Genomic DNA, 21,683 nt, shown 5'->3' with positions numbered 1-21,683 from the left:
TGGAGAATATCTATTTGCCATTTGAGGGGGAGTGTGGGAAAATAGGCTATTAGGAGATATTATAAGACAATAGAAGTAATTTTAGGAGTTAAAGTCTGATATATTCTCTGGTTTCTTTCTTAATATCCTTTATTTCTTAGTTGATTTCTTTCATTTATTAATTCTGTTACTTAGTGAAACACTATGAATGCTATTGCTGAATAAAAAATTATCTGTTTTTACCTTGAACTACAGAAACCAAAATAATGAAATATTAGAAAGATGAATCTGAAAAATGAATTTGTAATGCACTGCTGTTTTAGCGGGTATACATTCATAACCTGATCAATACTTTTTGGCTACAAAATTGTTGTTCTAGTTCACTGTTTCATTACAATTATGAAAAACTTCTCTGGTTTGGAACTTAAATTTTAGTTGGTTGAGTGCATAGACAATACTAAAAAGAGTATCAAAATAGTATAGTGGAATGTTGAGTTTTTCATGTTGAAACATTTGAAGAATTTTTTTATTTGCTTAATGAATTTGGAGAAATGATGATGAAATGCAAATTTGAAGGACCTTTCTGTCAGAGTAATTTGGTTAGGATTGCTTTTGACATTTTCGATTTACTATCATTAATTTTTAGTATGCTTTTGTTTGTTCTGACCAAAGGTTTCATCATTTATGATAGATGAAGGTGAAAGACCATGACTTGTAAATTTTTTATTGGTATTAAAGAGATCTCAAATGCCAACCTACAAGGCTCACATGTGCCACCCCACTTTTATTTTTTTAAATCAAATGCAACAGCCGTAATGATGGGCAATTTAAGAGAAATACTTTGTTTGTCATCCTGGCCGTATTAGCTATTTAGTTTGCACAAAGCATTACTCTCCTTTGAGCATGCTGAACTGCAACCCTTTCTTACTCCTTTTCTTTTCCTTTGTACTTAAATGAAAGTTTCATTTCTTCCTTTTATTTTATGATGTTCTTTTATGTGGTACCTCACCTGGCTTTTGTGTTTCAGTGGAGAAAAGGCTTGAAGCTCAGTGGGGAAGCTGCAGTTGACAAAATCACCCTAGATGGTGTGCGGGGTTTGCGAGTTATGCTGAGCGCTACTGCTCATGATGTGTTATACTACATGAGTCCTATTTACTGTCAGAGCATTATTGACTCGGTATTGTGTTTGCTATTATACATTTTATTCTTTCTTTCATTTTTAAGTCTGCATGATTATTCAAGAAGGCTTCTCTTTTAGTTTGTGCTTTGGATATCATCGCATATAGCTCTAAATAATGGATGAATTTTAGAAGAAGTTTTCAAACAATTTCAGCAATTTGAGATTCAACTCATTTTCAAAAATACTTTAGCTCAAGTAATAAACTATATCATTTTGGCTTTGCCATGATTAAATTAGCTCTTGCACCCTTGAAGGGCTTTCCCCTTAGATGTCTAGTCTTGCATCCTTAATTATCTTGCTCCTGAACTACTAAAAAGGAATTTCAGTTTTTCATATACATGTTTCTTGAAAACAAGGGATTTGCTTTAATCTAAACAACTATTGGAAAAAGATTTTTAGCTGCATCCCCCTTTCTAAACATGATATATATATTGACGTCTAAACATGATAGCTTAGCAAATTGGTTTGGTTATAAGTTAAATGATAACAACTTAGTTGAGTAAATTACATAAAGATTTAATAAAATAGTAAAATAACATAAGAATGAGTTACTTGTTGTTTCCCTTCATATGTATTAGGATTGTTGCCACATTGAATACACTTCAAAAGAAAAGACTACCAATTCCCTTGCACAGGAAAAAAATTGTACCTTAACGAGAAACTACTTTTTAATTACCTCTCTTTTGTTCTTTTTTCCTCCATGTTTTCATCCATGTTAGTGGGTGAGTTAGGAATTCAAGTCTTACAAGGGAAAAGGTACCACATCTTGCCTTCATGTAAAGAAAGAGAAATTATAAGGGAAAAAGAGTGTTGAGAAAGAGAAATTTTCGGAGAAAAAATAATTTATTTTTTTCCATACTTTCTGTTAATTACAATAGCCTCTATTTATACATGATAGAATCCTAAAACAGAAAACTATAACAAAGCATGATTTTAGGCCCTAATAATGAGCATTATTACAGAATGCAATAATTACTCCTAAATTATCTCTACCAACCACTAGTTAATAAATGATTACTAAAAGTCTTCACTAAATCTTAATCAATATAGTTACTCCAAAAATATTCTACCAAATACCAATACACATCCTTTGAGAGCATATAGTGACTTGTGGAGCTTGCAAACCTTGCCAATATTCCCTTGGGTTTCTAATCCTAAGGGAATTTTCGCTTAGACTTCCTCCTATGTTTTCATTTAAGAAGGCATTTTTAACATCTACTTGGTGAAGAGACAAGTTTAAATTTGCCACCAAAGGCAATGGTACTTTGCCAAATTTAGCTTGGCTACTCGAATAAAAGTCTCATCCCATGGGATGAGTTAACTTCTTTGCAATGTGAGATGAGATTTGTCCATGTTAATGCTACCTTCAGCATTGTGTTTGATTGAGAAGATCAATTCCCAACCAATAAGAATTTTTTCCTTTAGGCAAGTCAATGATTTATGATGTGTTCTTTCCTAGAGCTCGGATTCCTTCCAAAAAAACATTTTTTCCACTTAGGTTGCAAAAGGGTTTCTGAATGTTGTTTGGAATCTACTCATTGGTTAGAGCAAAGACAAATGCTCTAAAACTAAGGGACAACTTTCTATAAGAGGAAATTATGAATAGGATGTTGAGTACAAGACTTTAAACCTTTTCATAAGGCTATAAGTTGATGAAGATCTTTTACCATTACAGAAGGATTTGGTTTAGTAAGAGTTTACTTGTTTGAGTTTCCATATTCTCTAGGGTTGGTTAAGATCCTTGGATTGCTATGGTGTTAAATGTCCTAAGTTCTCTGGACATTTTTGTCTTTGAGAATAGATTATTAGCTCTTACTTGACTTGTGTGGATTTTGGGCTAGAGGGATTAGATTGGTCACCCATAAGGTTTGATGTATCAAGCTCAAGGTGAGATGATTCATACTCGAGGATATAAGGTTTAGGCTTTGGTCGTTTGAAGGCTTGGGCTTGTGTTTTGGTGATAGACTCATGTAGGTTGATAAATCTTAATTATGCCATCCCAAAACTAATATTCCCTTGTGAATAGGATTCTTCCCTTGAATATTAGTTTTTGCATAATATGGCTGATTTTTAAAGAATGACATCCATGGAGTTGTAGAATTTTCTTTTTTTTTTTTTTGGGAATAACACTTCTAGCCTTTTTGATTTAGAGAATATCCTAGAATAAGAATTTGATGGATTTCTAAGCCAACTTGCTTCGTTGTTGTTGGTTGATGTGAACAAATGTTGTGCATGCAAAGACTTTGATAGGAAAGGTGGAGATAATTTGAGTGTGTGGATACGAAGCAAGGAGTTCTTGACATGGTGTTTTGAACTTTAATACTCGAGAAGGCATTTTGTTTATCAAGTTGCTTTAAGTACAACTTCCCCCCCAAAAGTGCTATGGCACATGCGTTGAGAGCATTATGATCTGGCAACCTCAAAATTTGTTGATTTTTCCTTTTGACAACTACGTGTCTTGTTTAGTGTCTACACGAGCTTTGATGTTATTCCTTGCTCAATGGGATAAGCTCCAAGGATTGAGTTAAAAGTATTTCCTCCTGTTATCTATCTTGAACTCTTATAGTTTGGCTTGAAATTTGGGTTTGAAATATTGTTGAAAAATTGAAAAATATGACTCATGATTTATAAATGACACAAACCATGTGGAGTTGGAAATATTGTTGATTAGAGATGTTGGCCCCAAATATCTCTGTGAATTATTAACAAGGGATGAATGGATGGTATGGTTGATTTTGATAGGTACCTCATACATGTTCGGATAATTGATAAACCTCACATTATTTTTTTTTTTTTGAGTTTTTGTTGAATGAGGGAAAAGGTTTTCTAGATATTTGGAATTCGAATGACCTAATCAATAGTGCCACAACATGATTGCACATATTCACTGGTAGTAAATAATGAAGGCACATATTGAGTTTTGAGATTTACGATATGTCAATTTCGAGAAGGTATAAGCCTACACACGTATCCTAGCATAGTCAATTGTCTTCCTCAAGTCCAAGACTTGAAATTGACACATGCTTGGAAGAAATTTAGCAACATAATTGGTGTCTCTAGTAATCTAGCTTATAGATAGCATATTCCAATCAAGGTTGGACACAAATAACTGATCAAATGGTATATCCTTGGAGATAATAACTGAAGTTGTTCTAATCAACTTAAAAGATGAAATTTAGTTTTCTCTATTGCCTGCAATGGTTGATTTAGGAGGTTTTGTTTATGCATTCTTCTTTTGGATGGTTTAGAACTTGCTTTGATACCATGTTGAGAAAGAAGTTTTGGAAGAAAATGAGTTTGTTGAGAAGAGAATTTTTGAGAGAAAAATCTTTATTCTTTTCCTTACTTTTTGTTAGTTTTAGTAGCCTATATTTACGCATGCTAAAATCCTAGAATAGGAAACTATCACAAAGCATGATATTAGGCACTAATAATGAACATTATTACAAATTGCAATAGTTACTCCTAAATCATCTCTACCAACTAGTAGTCAATAAATTATTATTAAAACATCTTTGCCGAACCTCAATCAACATAATTACTATTTACTCCATTGATTTCTACTAAACACTAGTCAACATCCGTTGATTTCCACACTTCAATATGAATTTCAATTTCGTATTTTAAGTGGTTTTTATTTGTCAATAATGCCAAGGAATGTAGTTCAACTGCATAAACCTATTTTCTTGATGCTTTGGGAGTTGGCATTGAATGAATTTTTTGTGGTGGTGAGTGATGTTAGTATGAAGGTAATGATCTGGTTATATTTGTTGCATTTATAGTGGTAGTTCATGATTATCTAACACCATTGAGGCCTTTGATATCAAAGGTAGTTTTGATGTAATGAAAACTTTTGGATGAACTTGTATGGTTTTCAAGTGGGGAGCTAAAAACACAATTGACTATAGTTAGCTGCAGCATTTTCAAGTTAGATGGCTTAGTTATGTGAGTCACCGTGGATTGTGCCATATGGCTCTATTCTAGGTCATCAATGATCTCATTTCCTTCATAATTCTCTATCTATTTGGATTTGCATATCTCAAATGAATCATCTTCTATTAATGTGTAGATGGTAATAGTTTTTGCAATATAATAAAAATAATATCCAAATTAATAGTGGTTATGAGAAAATTCTTGTGATTTGATGTTTCTTGTGTCTCAAAATAGTTCAAGGCTTCTTGGATGAGAAAAAGTGCAAAGATTGTTGGTTGGTCATCTTGGATGTGGGAAAAGGAATAGATTATAAAAGTTCCTCTTTTAGCATATAATCAATGATCTATGAAGAGAAGTGGAGGAGGCTTTATGCATCAAAATGTAAGAAGTCTACTTTACATTTTCAGGAAATTATTTGGTTTAGTATTCATATATGAGGAACAAAGGGAGCTGGTATAGGTTCAGGCTAACAATAAATATTAATTATAGGATATACATTTTAGCGCAAATTATTTATGTGCAGGGAGGATGGTTGGGGGGGCTCTTACATATTAGGGTGTGAAAGTGCATTAGTTTCCTGGAAGTTAATAGGTATTGCGTTACCAATGATACACTAATGGTTTCTATGGCATATTTTTGTGTAAAGATGCATAAAAGTTTTAAGGGCCCTTACATTTATGATTTTTTAAGGCTTGTTTTATGTTTGAATGTCTTAACTTCATGCAACTTTGGTGGACCCCTTTAATGAAATAAGGTTGTTACATTCTGAAAAGGATTTAACTTTGAAACCAAATCAATATGTAATTCTCGTCCTGCAGGTTTCAAACCAATTAAATAGGCTGTATTTAAAGTTTCTTAAACGGAATCCTGGTTATGATGGAAAGGTATGTGTCTAGTTGAATGAGTATGTATTGTATTTCATTAAGTTATATAACTGTTTTGACATTGTTTCCACTCAATGTTTTTTAATTATGGCATCAATTCTGTTTAGGTTTCAATATATGGTCATTCTTTGGGAAGCGTCCTCTCATACGACATCCTATGCCATCAAGAAAATCTCTCCTCCCTTTTTCCAATGCAGTGTCTGTATGAGAAAGACTCAAAAGATCTAGAATGTTCTCCTGATATGATTGACCAGTCTTTTGAATGCAGTTCTTTGGCTAATATAGAGAAAAATGACTCAACTATGAAGACAAAGGACATAGTCGATTGCCTTGGGGAAGAAATTCTACTTCCAAATCCATCAGTAATAGAAGGACATGTTGAAGACAAATCCTCAGTGTCAACTAAATTTGATGTAGCAGCTGAGGACCCTATGCAGAAAAGTTGCAGGGAGGACGTGCATCAATCACTTAATGATTTTAGTGGAGCCCCTTGGCTGGAGGAGAGTGGGTCTGGGGAAACTACAGAAGTAGACTTTGTTGTCTCAGACGGTTGTTGGGAGAAAGCTACTGAGGAAGAGAGCGAAGAAGCCAGAGATAGGGATAAAACAATCAAAATGCTTAAAGAGGAGGTAAGAATTTCAATTTGCCTATATAGGAACATACACATACTTATGCATTCAGGAAGGGTATCTTGTTTCTATGGATACTGTTTTTTGGGCACATGCGACCACCGATAGATGTTTTTCTTTTGCTTCCTTGGATTTCAATGTGTTAAATGAACGTTTCCCCTGCTTCAGATCGATTCCCTAAAAGCAAGAATTGCAGAGCTGGAATCAAATAACTCTGAGGATATAGGTGGTATGCTGATTGAAGGATCCCCCCTCGTTTTAGTGCATGGAAATCTCTATTCTTGATATTATCATTTGGTTCATTCTTATGGAGGACATCTTATACAAGTTTTGATGTCTTATATAACAGAAAATAAGGAGATGCTTATGCAAAAACCACCTATGTTGCAGAAGTTTGATCAAAAGCTGCCACTGAAGCTAGAGGATGCAACAAAGAGCTATACCCCCTATATTAGATACACAAAGCTTGAATTCAAGGTATGATTAAAAGAATATAATTGATTTTCTTTCATAAAATGTTTTTTTTTTTTTTTTGGTTTTCCTGTGATAGAGTACCTTCTCTTTAAGATATACTAATGTTATTTTAGTAGTATTGAAAGATACATAGGAACATACAACCAAGGTAATCCTTCCCAGAAGAAGAAAAAGTGGATATTTAACATTTTATGGAACTTGTGACTTATTCAGTTCAAATTTTATAATATCAGGTCGACACATTCTTTGCAGTGGGATCACCTTTGGGAGTGTTCCTTGCCCTTCGCAATATCCGTATTGGACTTGGTAATGATAAAATTTGGAAGCCTTTTATGTGTATACTATTGGCACATTTAAATCCTTTAAGCATACTTGCAATTTTCCTTTTTCTACTTTGTAAAGTTTTTGTGTTCTATTCATTATTACTTTTAATAAAAGTTGGATACCATTGGCCGGTGGAAGATAATTATCGTATTTTTTATGAAGTCACAGAGAGTTATCACGATTCTAATGAATGCTTTCACTTTATTTCAAATATTGCTATTTATTATGCTGTGCCTGGTTCTTCTGATAAATAATCTCACTTTATTTTTGTTGATCATTTCACTTAATCTTTTAAATTGCTATGTCCTAGTTATGTTTTTAATTGCTCTACTTAAATTAATACAGTTTTTAGTGTGCCACAATTTTTATCGTCTTATATAAGGTGCTATTAGCTACTATATTTCTCTCTTACTTTTTGCTTCCCTCATATCTTCTGTTTAAGTTGAATCTTCAAGTTCTAACATTATGTTTCTCACCTTAGTTTTCCTGATTTCCAGCCCCGTCACAACAGTTCTCTTTGTACTTTATATCGTGCTTGAACTGCTAACTATTTTTCTCTATGTTGCAGGCAAAGGGCAAGATTATTGGGATGAGGAGAACATATCTGAAGAGATGCCAGCTTGTCGTCAAATGTTCAACATTTTCCATCCATTTGATCCTGTAGCATATAGGTTGGTGTTAACCTGTAATGAACTGTTTTATTCATCATTGGTGCAGAGAATATCAGATCTTAAGTGAAATGGTTCATTTGTGGCGGGGCATGAGCTTCTTTGGTTTGGCTCATCTAAACTGGCAGAATTGTGAAGCTATAGTTGGGTGTAGACAAGTGTATGATCTTTTCTCCACTTGTTTTTAGGAGAGGGGTCTTGGGTGGGGTGAGGAATGGACTCACTGTAGCTCTGAGTTTGATTTGTTGATATCATGTGCGTATCTATCTTTGTGTGTCCACAACCTGGCAGCGTCCTAAAGGAAAACAAAAACAACTGAAAATTTGTATTCCCTTTGCCATCTGTTTCTTTCTTTCTGGACATGTTTCATTTTTTCATCTTAATTTGTGATCGTAATCTGTCGTTAAACTTTACAGAGCATTTTTGAATTTATGCAGAGTAGAACCACTTGTTTGTAAAGAATACATCACTAAACGTCCTGTCATTATCCCTTATCATAAAGGTGGAAAAAGGCTGCATATTGGGTTTCAAGTAAGGCCTTTGATATATGCTTATTATGTTATTCTTTCTTTCTTGAATTCACCCGTTTTGGTTTACCCCTTTCCTCTCTTTCACCATGTACCCTAGCCATGTTTAGCTTTTGATATGCTTGTCTTTTTTGTTTAGGAATTTACTGAACGTTTAGCTGCTCGTTCTCATGTAGTAATGGATCATTTCAGTACTGTAAGGGTGAGTCCAATTAAACTTCCCCAAGTTAATATCTTTTTGTTATATATGCAAGCTTTATTTGGTTCCATTGCTTCAACTTCTATGGCAATGAACTTCTCAAAATTTTCTCTGTTCTGGATTTGGTCTAAGTGTGGATTCCTTGATTATTCTGGTAAAATTATACATGCGTTCACGTATAGGAGTAATGGTCAAAGTCCAATTTGTTTCTTCTGAGTGCAAGTTTGAGTACAAGTCATTCTCATTCACTTATTGTTTGTTTCTTTTGGAATGATATAACAGTAATAGTTAGCAGAGGTTTAATTTTGTTTTGGGCTAATTCTACTTAAAACAGTCTGTTTTTTTTCTCTTTCTTTTCTCCAAAGCTAGAAGAAATGCATGTGTTGACAGTTTAGTGCTGAACCTTATGAGGTTATGATGAAGCTTTTATCCCTGTTTGGTTTATTCGGTGTCAAAAGCATTGGCTGTTAATGTTGTAGAAATTTATTCTGAATTTTTAATTAATAGTTAATGAATATTTGAACCTTGAAAGCATTATCAAATTATTTCCATATATAACGTGAAATACATGGATCATTTAATTAGTAACCTAAAATCAAGAGTCTAATTTACATGTTTAATACTTGGTATCTGGTCATGTTTAAGTTCCAATCTCTACAAAGATACATGATCATACTGGTTTCATTGGAGTTCTTAGTTGCCTTAAATATTCCATAATACACAAAATGCTGAATTGTTGCGTTAGTTTTTGATTGTACAATTATAATGTATTGTGAAACTTGAGTCTCAATTGGAACATGGCTTAGGGTCATAACTAAATTATATCATTAGTTCTGATTTGGTAACTTCTAGAATTGCTTTGAACAGGCAAAAGTGCTCACAGCATGCCAATCAAGAGACACTGACAACCTAGAAGGTAGTTTAGACTTTTTGTATCACTTGTCATTTCAGTTTCTCTTTTATGTGTACAAGTAGCACTAATTGGTGCACTTGTTGCCGGTGCACTAACAAAAATAGTTTGACCTAATATATGTTACTACTATATTTCATTTATACTCTTCTTCCTTTCATTTATTTATTTTTATGACAATAGGAGAAGAGAATGTAGAAGAAAAAGAAGAGACGTCATATGGTTCTCTAATGATTGAGAGGTTAACTGGAAGTGAAGGACGGATAGATCATGTACTTCAGGTGTGTAATTATACTGTCAGATGTTATCTAATTTCATTTTAATTTCCCTTTAGTCTGTGTGTGTGTGTGCGCATGCATGCATTGGTGTATGCCTGTGAAAATGAGACTGCACATGAACTTTGGTTAATACACTTTACTGCTAGCAGTTATCGGTTCTTTAGTTTTGTTTTGTCAGTTGTCACTACTGTGATGTATGCCTATGAAAATGAGACTGCACATGAACTTTGGTTAATACACTTCACTGCTAGCAGTTATCGGTTCTTTAGTTTTGTGTTGTCAGTTGTCATTACTGTGATGTGTAGGGTTTTACTGGTTTGTACCATTGGTATCTAAATCTAGCACTGAATGTTACTCTTGTAGACACCTGTCTCCAACCTATAGGAGGCCAATAAATATGATGGTATGCATTTAGATTTGGAGATTGAAGCATTATGATGCTCTAACTTATGGTCTTTCTTGGCTTCTTCTATTAGTAATTATAGTTCTACTTATTTAGTCATATACCTGATTGAGCAATACAAATGAGTTGAAAATTGGTATTTGAGTTGGATGAGGAATTATCAAATTTCAAGGAATCTTTGAAAAAATGTTAAGAGTGTATGAGGTTATGCCAACTTCCAATGATATAGTTTTCAGAGTTTGTGTGATCAAAGAAATAGTGGACGGAGTTTAGTTGTCTTTTTCCTCTTATTGTAACATAAGGATTTTCGTCTGTGTTCTTAGTTATGATTGCTGGTGCTAATTTCTCCTTACTAGTCGTTTTGTTTTTCTACAGGATAAAACTTTTGAACATCCATATCTACAAGCTATTGGGTCACATACGTAAGATTCTTGAATCTATATACATATATATATATATACATATGCATGTGTGTAATGGAAATCGAAATGGAGAAGAAAAGTTGTGCATATTCAACTCAAAGCTTAGCTTATTTATGCAAGTTTACAAAGTTTGAAAAAGGAAAGGAAATTGTGGAAATAATGATATGATTTAGGTGCTAAATGAGCAGCAATAAAAGAATTTGGGGCTAAACAAAGTAGTAAGAGAGAAGATGAAACTCTAGAAAACTTAGGGTTTAAAAAAAACCTCTAGTTTCTATATATTAATTCAAAGAAAAATAATAAGAATCATATTATGACTGTAAAGCCTACAACTTATTTATATAGGCTTTCTTCTTGCAAGTTCAGTTACTAGGCTTTCTTACAAATAAAGTTTTATTCTAGCCCTAGGTTTAAACCCTAAAGATAACTAATAACCTCCGGCAGTTAGGGGTGCAGTACTGGTGTTGACATGATCCGACACGGATTCTGACACTGGACATGGATTGGATCCGGTGAAAATTGATGGACGCGGCGGTGGGAGAACTGAGAAGAAAAAACCTGGAGAAAAGGAAAAAGAAAGCAGGATGAGGAGGATACACAGTGGAGGTGGCGGCGGTGACCGTGGATGACTTCTAACAAAGAAATTGCTGGTTGAGGAAAAGAAAAAAAATCTGATACGTAAAGCCCCAATCAAGTTTCTAGGTTTTTTTAGTTAGGGATTTTTTATAAAATTTTTAATGCTGGTCCAGACTCCTGACCAGCCCATGATTTTATAAATTCACAATGGGCCAAAAGCTAAGGCATAAAAAATCAAAAAGGCACCTTTCCAAAAAAGGCAAAGGCTGGATCATCTCATAAATTAGGTTATGAGACGCCAAAAAGAATTATACTTTTTAAATGTGAGACGCCCTGTCCTACTGCCGTACCCAACATTTGGAAAGTGTCCAAGTGTCCGTGTCCAACATGTGGACAGTGTCCCTGTGTCCGAAATTTCGAGAATTACCGTGTCCAACACTAGGAGTCTTATCCATATCAGGCACCTGTGCCCTGAGTCCCGTTAACATAGCTAATAGCACTAGCCGTCTATAATATATATTACTTAAAATAAATATTATAAAATAAAACTGAAATAATAAAATATTATAATAAAAATACAAGCTCTTACATTATTCTTTCTAGCTTGGAAAACTTGACTTCGTTGAGAAAACTTTCTGTACTTAATCATAAATTTCTAGATCAGCTCTTTGCAGTCTTTTGTTCATGTAATTGTCTTGGTTCATATCAATGGTTTGGCAAGCTGTTCCACAGATAAAAATTAAAGCATTATTTTGGTTTCCATGTTTTCCTTCTCCTAACTTTGTAGTCGCATGCAATTTTATTGCATAGATTTCTTCGTCAAGGTTATCAGCACCTTACTAAACTTTCTGTTATTCTTCTGAATGCTTGGAGTGTATCAATGATAATTTCAGGTGCCTTTTCTCCTGGCATTCTGACAAGACTATATACATCTTCTACGCTCAAACCTAGGTTACCAGCCTTTCGAATTTCAGTGCAAACAGCCTTGGTGATCTCAGGGTCAAAATGACTGGCTTATCCTTCATTGAAGGTTTTGACAACAAATGCTCAGCATAACTAGCCATAGCTTCCCAAGGTGACTCACCAGACTTCGGTGCTATGGTGTCATTATTTTTAGACTATTCAGGATGTTTTTCACATTTTGTGCTATCTAAAATCTGCCAGAGGAATGGATCTTTTTTCTCCAAGCATGGTCACCTCCTGATAGAGGCCTTGATAGATGCAAATTGGGTTGGATCTCTGGATGATAGGAGATCTACCTCTAGATATTGCAGATTTGTGGGAGGAAACCTAGTCACTTTGAAGCAAGAAGTGTAGTTGCTCGATCAAGTGCAAAAGCAGAATATAGGTCTATCACTCAGAGTCTTTAAGCTTTTGTGGTTAGGAAAAGTATTGGAAGAAATAAAATTGTCAAAAGAAGACAGATTATCTTTGTATTGTGACAACAAGGTTGTCATCAGCATAACCCAAAATCCAGTGCAACATTATTGAACCAAACACATTGAGATTGATCGTCACTTCATCAAAGAAAGGTTAACTACTGGTTCTTGAGCTTATTTCTTTTGACATCTAACAAGCAGGTAATTGATGTCTTCACCAAAGGTCTTAGCAATAAGATATACCATATTTTGGTCCGGAAATCTGACGTGTGATAACTATGCCCCAACTTGAGGGGGAGTGTTGACTTATTGACAACTAATAATTGTGATAATTGATAGTGTATAGCTGATTTCTAAGAATTTAGTTTCTTCAATTAGTTTATGTTTAGGGATTTAATTTCCTTCTTTCAATTTTGTGTATATAAATACCTATGTATTTTTTCTCATTGAATTATCAACAACAGTGGAAGTTTTTTCATTTTTCCGTTGCCACCTTTGATTTTAAGTTTTAGCAGTTTCATCCATAGATACAAAATATTCTGTGAGCAGAGGTGACGACATTTATACTTCTTTGTGGAAGAAGTACCTACAAAAATGCACTTTAGGGCTCATGGGTCAAGTTTCCCTTTGTTGTGAATATGAGCAAGCCTAAAACACCTTAAAATTTTTGGAGGAAGTTTGGTGGTTATATAAATGTTAGGAAAATGGGATTGAAGTATTTCCATAGGTCTCTTGAAATTAGGAACTTTTGGAGGCATCTTATTTATCAAATGGGCTGCTGCTGAAACTTATCCCCATTTGGTTGTAGTGACATTTATTTGAAGAAAGGGAGCCCTTGTTACTTCATGTAAATGTCAATTTTTGCATTTAGCAATGCCATTTTGCTAAGGAGTATCTACACGTGAGTAATGAATAATCCTTTCCCTTTTAGAGAAATGTGATACATAATACCTTGTGTTATCGGTCCTCAGATTTTCAATGCTCGCTCTGAATTGGTTTTTGATCGATTGAAAAGAGAAGGGAAATGTGTCACTTGGCTCAGATTCGTTTTTAAGAGAAAACCCACATTACCCATGTGCATTATTTAACGAATGTAAAAAACCGCTCTTGTCACGTTAGAAACCCTTGATGATCCCCATATATCTGAGGGGATTGATGAGAAAGGTAAAGATTATCTATTGTTGAAATGAAACACGATGATGTTTAGCCAACTCACAAACATCACAATGTAAACTGTCTATTTCAATAGTTTTGAATAGAAAAGGAAATAATTTCTTCAACAAAGAAAATGGAGGATGTCCTAGGTGGTAATGGTGTAGCCAGATTTCTTTCTTTGAATTTGTGTGCTTAGAATAATAGGAGGATAGATTACCTTTGCTACTCTTAGCCTCTAAGATATGGTATCCATCCCTTCCTTTAGCATGTTCAATTATACTCTCCGTAGCTAAATCATAAAAAATACAGTGTGAGTAGGATAGAAAGTCATTGAGCAATTGAGATCTTGGATTGCTTTTCGAACAAACATAAGGTTCATGGATAACTTGGGAACATGTAACACGTTTTTTAGAGAAGGGAAATAAATCCACAATTCCTTGGCTTGCAAAACTGATTAGAGATCCATCTACAATTTCAAACTTTTTGTTACTAGGACAAAGAGTAAAAGTGACAAATAAATTATGGGAAATCATCATGTAATCAACAGTCTGGAGTCTAGGACCCAAGAGCTTTTGTTAATAGTCTTAGTCATTAGAGCACATTAATTAGGGAACTTGCTTGTTTGAGTTAATACACATGATGTACTGGCTTTTTCAAGAGAGTTAAGTAGATTATGTGACCTCTTATTCTCTTCTTTAAGGAGTTCCGAGTTCAGTTTGGTTTGAATGTTTAGCATTGGTGAAAAAGAACCTCTTGTTGCCTCTGTTCTCCCTTGTCTCAACCTGCACGAGGAGGCTTCCCATGGAGATGATAAGTGGGATTTGAATTTTGTAATTCCTTATTTAATTAACTATGTTCGAGAGGGTTGAGGAATTATGTCAGATATCAACCATTTTCAGGGTGGTATTCAACAATGAAGACGGTATATTTGGACTAAGGTTTCAATAATGAAGGTTGATAAGTTTTCTTAGGCTAAGGTGTCAGTAATGAAAGACTGTTAATGAACGAAGTAGAAGTTTTTTGGAATACCTAGCTCGAATACCATGAAGAACTCTTTACTGTGTTTTATTTCAAATGATAGCTATGTGTCTGCATTTATAAAAGATGCAATAGTTATTCTAGGAAAGAAATCAAACTCCTATAAAAAAAAATCAGCTTATTCTTACAACTCAGTCTATGTCTACAAATCTGTCTATCCTTACAAATCTAGAACAATTATAGCTAAATAATAGGAGATTTACAGCGCCACCATAATTACAGCTAAAGAATCCATGAATTCTCCAACAATAATTATAGTCATTTTGGTCTTTCCAAACCGTTCACTAAATCTGAATCATCCCAAAGATCCTTAGGAACATTAGAAAGCGTGATCACGCTATGTTCTCCTCGCCAGGCCTCTTCAATCTTTTGTTGTATATTATAAATTTGGGAATAGTTGTCGAGATCAAAGTCACATTTTCCTTGAGTTCCTTTGTGCTGTGGGATAATACATGTAATCTGCACTTATTTTTTCATCCATTGAGTTTACCAACCAAGTCACGATCATGGAATTCTTTGCATCCCAAATAACATATGTCAGATCTATCTTCTCGGGGGTTGGAGTTTCACTGGTCAACCCTAATATACTTATGGCGATTGAGATCGTGTGAAATTTCCTTCATTGAGATTAATGGTGATTGTTTGGATAGGAATAAGGTTTTTATTGTGAGGCAATTGGTTTGGGTTGGTTTTGGTAACTCTACTGCAACTTGAGGAAATTTCAGACATCATAAAGAAATAGGTAATGGAAGAGAAACAAATAAAATGTTGATCTATTTTGGACGAAAAAGACAAATTTAGTGATTAAAGCTGAAACAGAAACAAGGGTTTAACAATGAAAGCTGAAACAAAGAATTCAATGATGAAAGCTGAACCATAGAATATCAGATATAGGCTCTAATACCATTTAAGAAAAGATGAAAATGGAAAACTTTATTTTTTATGAGTTAGGGATGGTACATTTTAAGTTTTCAACCTAGACTAATTATGGATCAATAATTAATAAAATCTTCTAAAATCTGCCTGAAATCTAATTCCTAATTACTAGAAATAAATCAATAAATCAAATATTTGTAAATCAGTTAATGAAATCCTTACATTCAAGGAATCTATTTTCTGCAGTTTCGCTAAACAAGCACTTAAGTCATCCTAAGTACTTGAATAATTCAACCTATGAGATGGTTAATTACTTCTGTAAGTTAGAAGGCTTAAAATGTATTAATCTTTATAAACATGTTGATGCCTTGTCTTGATAATACTTCAACCATGGAAGTTTTTACGAACATGTCTTTGATGCATAAGGATCTCTTAAGCATAATCTTGTGTCACTATATTTTAGGAGTGATACTCATGTTGTCATTAACCCTATGTCGCTTGATGAATTTGATCAGCTCCAAGATATACTAACTTTCAAGTCATATGTAGCTTGCTAATAGGCTACCCAAATTTTTTTATTAACAAGAAAAATAGAACTACCAAAACTAACAACGTATTTATAGCCAATAGTTGAATGGAGAACTTTTACACTCCCTATCAAGCAGGGTTGTAGATATTGGTCATACAAAGATGGTAATAGGCTACCCAAGTGTTTCCTTATTAATAAGAAAAATAATGCCAATAATCACCACAAATTTATAGCGAAATTGAATGAAGAATTTCCACACTTCTCTTCAATCTAGGTTGTAGATATGGGTTATTCTCCTCAAGTCTTTAAAACTTATTTTGAGAGAGCTTTGGTTTGAACGTATTTTATTTACTGTCATGTTGGCATGCATTATTATCTATTGTACAATATCTCTTATGAAATGACAATCTACTTCCACATCCTTCGATCTATCATAATGAATAAGGTTCTAATCTGATGCTTATAATAGCCTAAATGTTCCAAAACATCTTCATAGGCTAATCAATGAAAAAATTAGTATCCTTATCAGCCACATTCCTTCTGAAATCTTGTTGGTGTTAAGAACAAAGAAAGAAAGCAAAACAGAGAGTTAGCAGTATAATGAGTGCTCTCAATGTTTTGTTTTCTTCAAACTTTACAATATATATGAGTTTCTTTTCAAGAGAACTCAACAAATCCCACTAATACAATCTTGAAACTTGAAATACATAAAAAAAATTAACCAAACATGTCAATCATTACCTGAACACATAAAAAAATCTACCAAGATTGGTTTTACCTAAAACAAACACGCACTCATCACAGGTAGCGTGCACCAAAACAACTTCATTCTAACTGCGGATACATTCCGCAGGCACATTCCACAGATATACTCCGCATTTCTTCAATCCCGCCATACAGATCGCAGCTTCATGTGTCTGCAAATTTGTTCTCACTTGGACAGTCTGCCAGGCTTGTATCATATGGACTGTCTGCATACTGTTAGTCCGCGAGATAGTTCGTCAAATAACAATCTGCCAAGTGAATCGCATTTGTTGTTTGCCATTTTTGCGAGCTGTTGCATGGTTGGCCATATCGGAACAAATCTCCTGTGCCATTTGCACTACTATGCCACAAATGATTTTTTTTTGGTAACCTGCAATTAGTTGTTGAACTCACTAAGATTTGAATATCTTTGCCTAAGTTCTTTTTGAAATACATGCCCTTGCATGGTCTCATCTTAAAATATCATACAATCCAAAGTTCTACATTTATGTTCCACGATTGAATTGTTCATAAATTGAACCCCATAGCACATGAGAAACCAATATCTTGTCTAGTGTGAGAAAGAGATGTAAGTTCTGTAAACAATCTTTGACATCTGCCTTTGTCAATTGGCCTTCGAAGTTGGATTAGTTGTTGCCAATTTCTTCACTTTAGCTGTCAAAGATCAAATCTTTGTTTCCCGTCGTTACTAGTTTCATGTTGGTTCCATTCTAGGTAATTCTTTCTGTTCAATTTGTGAATGGTTAATTGAAGAGAAGAATTCATACTGGCATCATCAATATTGAAAAGGTGTGGAGGAGATGGTTTTAGTGTTGTCCACATCACCCCTAAAGTTGCTAAAACTCGGTTGGCTCTAGTCATGGTACATCTAGTAAATTTTCCACCCAAGTCTCAAGGATCATGCATTGATACTATTTGAGATTTTTTAAATCGGAATCAATAATTCATTGATTCTAGGAACAACAAATTACATAAAACACTGAACATGCTAACCCCTATCAAACCTAGAACTAACCAGATTTCATGAAAACAGAAATAAAAAACAAAGAGCAACCAAAACTTATCCCTAAAATTTAGGAATTCGTCTTTATGCTCAAGTCCTAAATCTTTCGACACCCCACGAGCCAATACTAAAAACTAAAAAGAAAATCTTGCCATGGGGACAAACAAATTAGGATCATCAAACAACATATTAATCCTGATCATTAATCATGGAGAATTTAGTACTATTTTAAAATTTGATACCAAGCATTTGAACTTAGAAACATAGGAGAATCGGTGGAGAGGCCAAACTTGAATACAAGGCCACATTAAACTTTAAAACTGAAAACCCTATATCTGTTTTATGTTGTAATCGCATGTAGCATCTTAAATTTTGAGTTGGCAATCATAAATGTTTGTTGTAGACGTTTAGACGTTACTATCAAAATGGTTTGTCTATTAAGAAATGAAAAGGAAAAAGCATTAATATAGCATGCGTAGGGTAAAAGATAGAAAATTTGGGGTTTCCCAACCTCAAGACAAGGCCCCAAAAAAATGTGCAAAATTTCATACCATCATTGTGTTCGAATGTTCTGCAGCAAGAATACTTGAGGGGTGGAATAGCTTCAATCCTATGTTTGATGTTGCCTCAGCTTTCAAGAATAAACTTGTATTTTTTGTTCCAATTTTGATTTGTAAACCTTTTGTTTAACAGAAACTATTGGAGGGATTATGATACTGCCCTGTTCATTTTGAAACATTTGTATCGAGATATACCAGAAGATCCCAACTTCCTGGGGGAGTCTATTGAAGGCAGCTTGAAAGATGAGAATGCATCCATGGGCTGGTCTGATGAAAGAGAGACTATTGATGAAGAACTTCCATTGACATTCTCCGACAGAGATATGGTGAAAAACTTCTCGAGGAAAGCTAAGAAATTTATAAAGAAGCCTTGAATGGCAACAGATTTCTTTTCTTGCTGTACGCTAGAACCAAATGCTAGCTGATCTGGCAAGAAGTGATGCACTACTCCTTCGTCATTCCGTTACTTTTGCTGTTGCTATTCGTTCATCTTCTGGTGAAGCTACCTTTTCTACGTGGGTTGGGTTTTCAAGAATTATTGGAAAGAGGTACTGTTTGGAGAATTTTATAAGTATTTCATCAGGGATGTTGATATGCAGCAGTAGACATGAAGATAATACTGCTTTTTGCTTTCAGTGTACATAAAAAGCAATGCAGAGATTTGCTCCCAAGTTATATAGTTTAGTGAATTTAGGTGGCGGGTACAAATGTACAAGTTTCTTATAGTGCAGAAAGTGCATGTAATATATAGATCAAAGGATCTTGTTGGTCACTAACTTCAACTACTATAAATTCTTGAATTTGCTGAGAAATTTGTAGTAAGTTCCATCTGCAATTACTGTGGGATTTTATCATACTGCAACTCATGATTTTTTATGTAGTTAAACTACAAGTTTAGTAATTTATGTTTGCTTAAAATTATGATTTGGTCACCGAAGTTTTAAAAATTAGTATATGGTCTTCAATGCTATGGATTTGTTATGTTACGGTCAGTGAGCCGCCAGTATAATGGCAATATGATGTGGTCGTTAATAGTAATTTTTTTTTTTAAATTTTTTTCATTTCCTCATTTTGGCGTGAATTTTTTTTTCTTATTATTTTCCCTCTTCTCCCATAACCCTGGAGCTGGAGCATCAGTTGAGTAAAATGCAAACGTTTAAATATGCAATGAAGAAGTTAGTAATCTTCCTTTTTATGGTATACTTATTCATTAAGCATGTTATTTCATTATTAGATTAAAGATGATCCAGCTGTGGGATTAAATAATTTCGAGAAACTAACATCATTAGTAAGAGCGATAGATGGCAGTGATTGATTATCTTCATGGTCGCATTAGCCTTCAATAACCTGAGACTCTTCGGTTGTAAAGGCTAGTGCATCAATCCAAGGGTTTAGGTTTGGATACCCTTATTTAGGTATTAGACCCCAACTTGACAGTAGCTAAAAACCTACAGTAAATAGGCCCAGGTGTCGATACCTAACACCTAGGCACTGGTACCTAGGCCTAGGTATTAGAACTTAGGGGCTTAGGTATTGATACCAAGCCTCTAGGCAATGCCCTTGCACTGTTTTGGACATTTTTAGCTCATTAAAGCCTAGTTTGGATCTTAGATACCTCCAATAACTCGTGAATTGTTTCTAAATGGTTTTAACTTGTTTTTAAAACTTCTAAATTTATTTTAATCTATTCATAAGAATTATTTGATTGATATTAAAAATTTTAAATATTAACCATTTCAAGATTTTCTTTTGGTTTATGCTCTGGTGGCACCTTTCACCGTATCAGAGGATGGGACGAGTGAGGTGTTACAGAACTAGAGAGCACATAAGTGCTAAGCGCGAAGGCAACATAGAGTGCACATAGTCAAGGCTTAAAGGCAACAAAAGAGCTCAAATTACATCACATCTCTTAGGCTAAATGCGCATTTAATCCCTATTAGCATGCTAATCGTATCCTAACCATTTCACTAGGTCTACCAGGGCACATTATAACCATAGGTATCATATATAAATTAAGTTCATCAACATAATTATTATTCATTCAAAGATAGATTCAAAGTATATTCAGACAATTCTTTATCTAATCATACATATAGGTACGCTAGGTGCATTTCATATACACGTAATTACAAATGTTAATTTAGGTCTTATAAACATATTTTATTTTCATATTGTGTTTTCCATTTATAATATGTAACAATTTTTTGTTTATCAATATTTTCATAGTAATTTTTCAAAAGGGGTTAGGTGTCACGTCATTTGCAAAGCTAAAACTCCATTTATAAAGCATACACCTCATACCACATATAACAAAATTTGCAAACTCCATTTATAAAGCATACATGACATACCACATATAATAAAATATTAGCACCTAACCTTTAAATCTTTAACATAGGAACTAATATCAAATATCAAGATACGAGAAATGGAAATCAGCATTATTTTTCTTATTGAGATTTTGTCTCTCTAGCTTTAACATTGTCTCTCAAGACCCATCCAAAATCTAGCTTAAAATGGAGAGATTAATTGTTGAGATGAGTTTATGAGGTGATTTTAGCAAAAAATTCAAGGTTAAGGTGTTGGACTTTTGAAAGATTTAGAGAGAAAGAGAAAATATGAGAGGAGAGAAAATTTTCTCCTTTCCCATAGAGGGTCACGGATGAATGGGGAGGGGGAGTTTCTCCTCTTTTTTCCTTTCTTTTATTTATTTAATAATACCCTTTAAAAATATCTAAATCAAAGTCAAACTCAATATGTGGTCAACAATCCATTGCACATTTAATCACATCCAATGACTCATATTTATTCCAAATATCAAATTATCTCATCAAGATAACATTTCCAATACAAATACTTGAGAAATGTCCAAAATCTCTTTAAATTTGTAATTTAGCCTTTGTACTTTCAAATCTTTTCCAATTTGGCCCCAAAGTAATTTTCATAAGAACAATACATATTCCAATTTGTTTTGATGCCAAATAATCAATAA

General features: G+C 34.0%; 1 protein-coding gene across 9 annotated transcripts in view; it reads left to right on the top strand.

The window, feature by feature from the left end:
- The window catches only part of LOC105793878 (phospholipase SGR2), a 29,466-nt gene extending 9,854 nt beyond the window's left edge, over positions 1-19,612 (top strand). For 4 of the 9 annotated variants that reach the window (XM_052628202.1, XM_052628203.1, XM_052628208.1 and 1 more), the window contains 13 exons: positions 1,007-1,156; positions 5,911-5,976; positions 6,084-6,605; positions 6,774-6,834; positions 6,955-7,082; positions 7,313-7,385; positions 7,972-8,074; positions 8,509-8,602; positions 8,738-8,800; positions 9,665-9,713; positions 9,891-9,988; positions 10,764-10,810; positions 18,825-19,612. In XM_052628202.1, the coding sequence (XP_052484162.1) occupies positions 1,007-1,156; positions 5,911-5,976; positions 6,084-6,605; positions 6,774-6,834; positions 6,955-7,082; positions 7,313-7,385; positions 7,972-8,074; positions 8,509-8,602; positions 8,738-8,800; positions 9,665-9,713; positions 9,891-9,988; positions 10,764-10,810; positions 18,825-19,065 (1,695 nt within the window). In that variant the 3' untranslated portion in view covers positions 19,066-19,612. Of the gene's footprint in view, positions 1-1,006; positions 1,157-5,910; positions 5,977-6,083; positions 6,606-6,773; positions 6,835-6,954; positions 7,083-7,312; positions 7,386-7,971; positions 8,075-8,508; positions 8,603-8,737; positions 8,801-9,664; positions 9,714-9,890; positions 9,989-10,763; positions 10,811-11,254; positions 11,963-12,279; positions 13,244-18,824 lie in introns of those variants that run through there. The other 5 variants (XR_008194338.1, XM_052628204.1, XM_052628206.1 and 2 more) reach the window with 5 other exon arrangements.
- Positions 19,613-21,683: the final 2,071 nt, after the last annotated feature.

Source organism: Gossypium raimondii, chromosome 3, assembly GCF_025698545.1.
Source record: "Gossypium raimondii isolate GPD5lz chromosome 3, ASM2569854v1, whole genome shotgun sequence".
Taxonomy (NCBI): Eukaryota; Viridiplantae; Streptophyta; class Magnoliopsida; order Malvales; family Malvaceae; genus Gossypium; species Gossypium raimondii.
The sequence above is the reverse complement of the archived record's forward strand: the minus strand, read 5'-3'. Positions and strand labels throughout refer to the sequence as shown.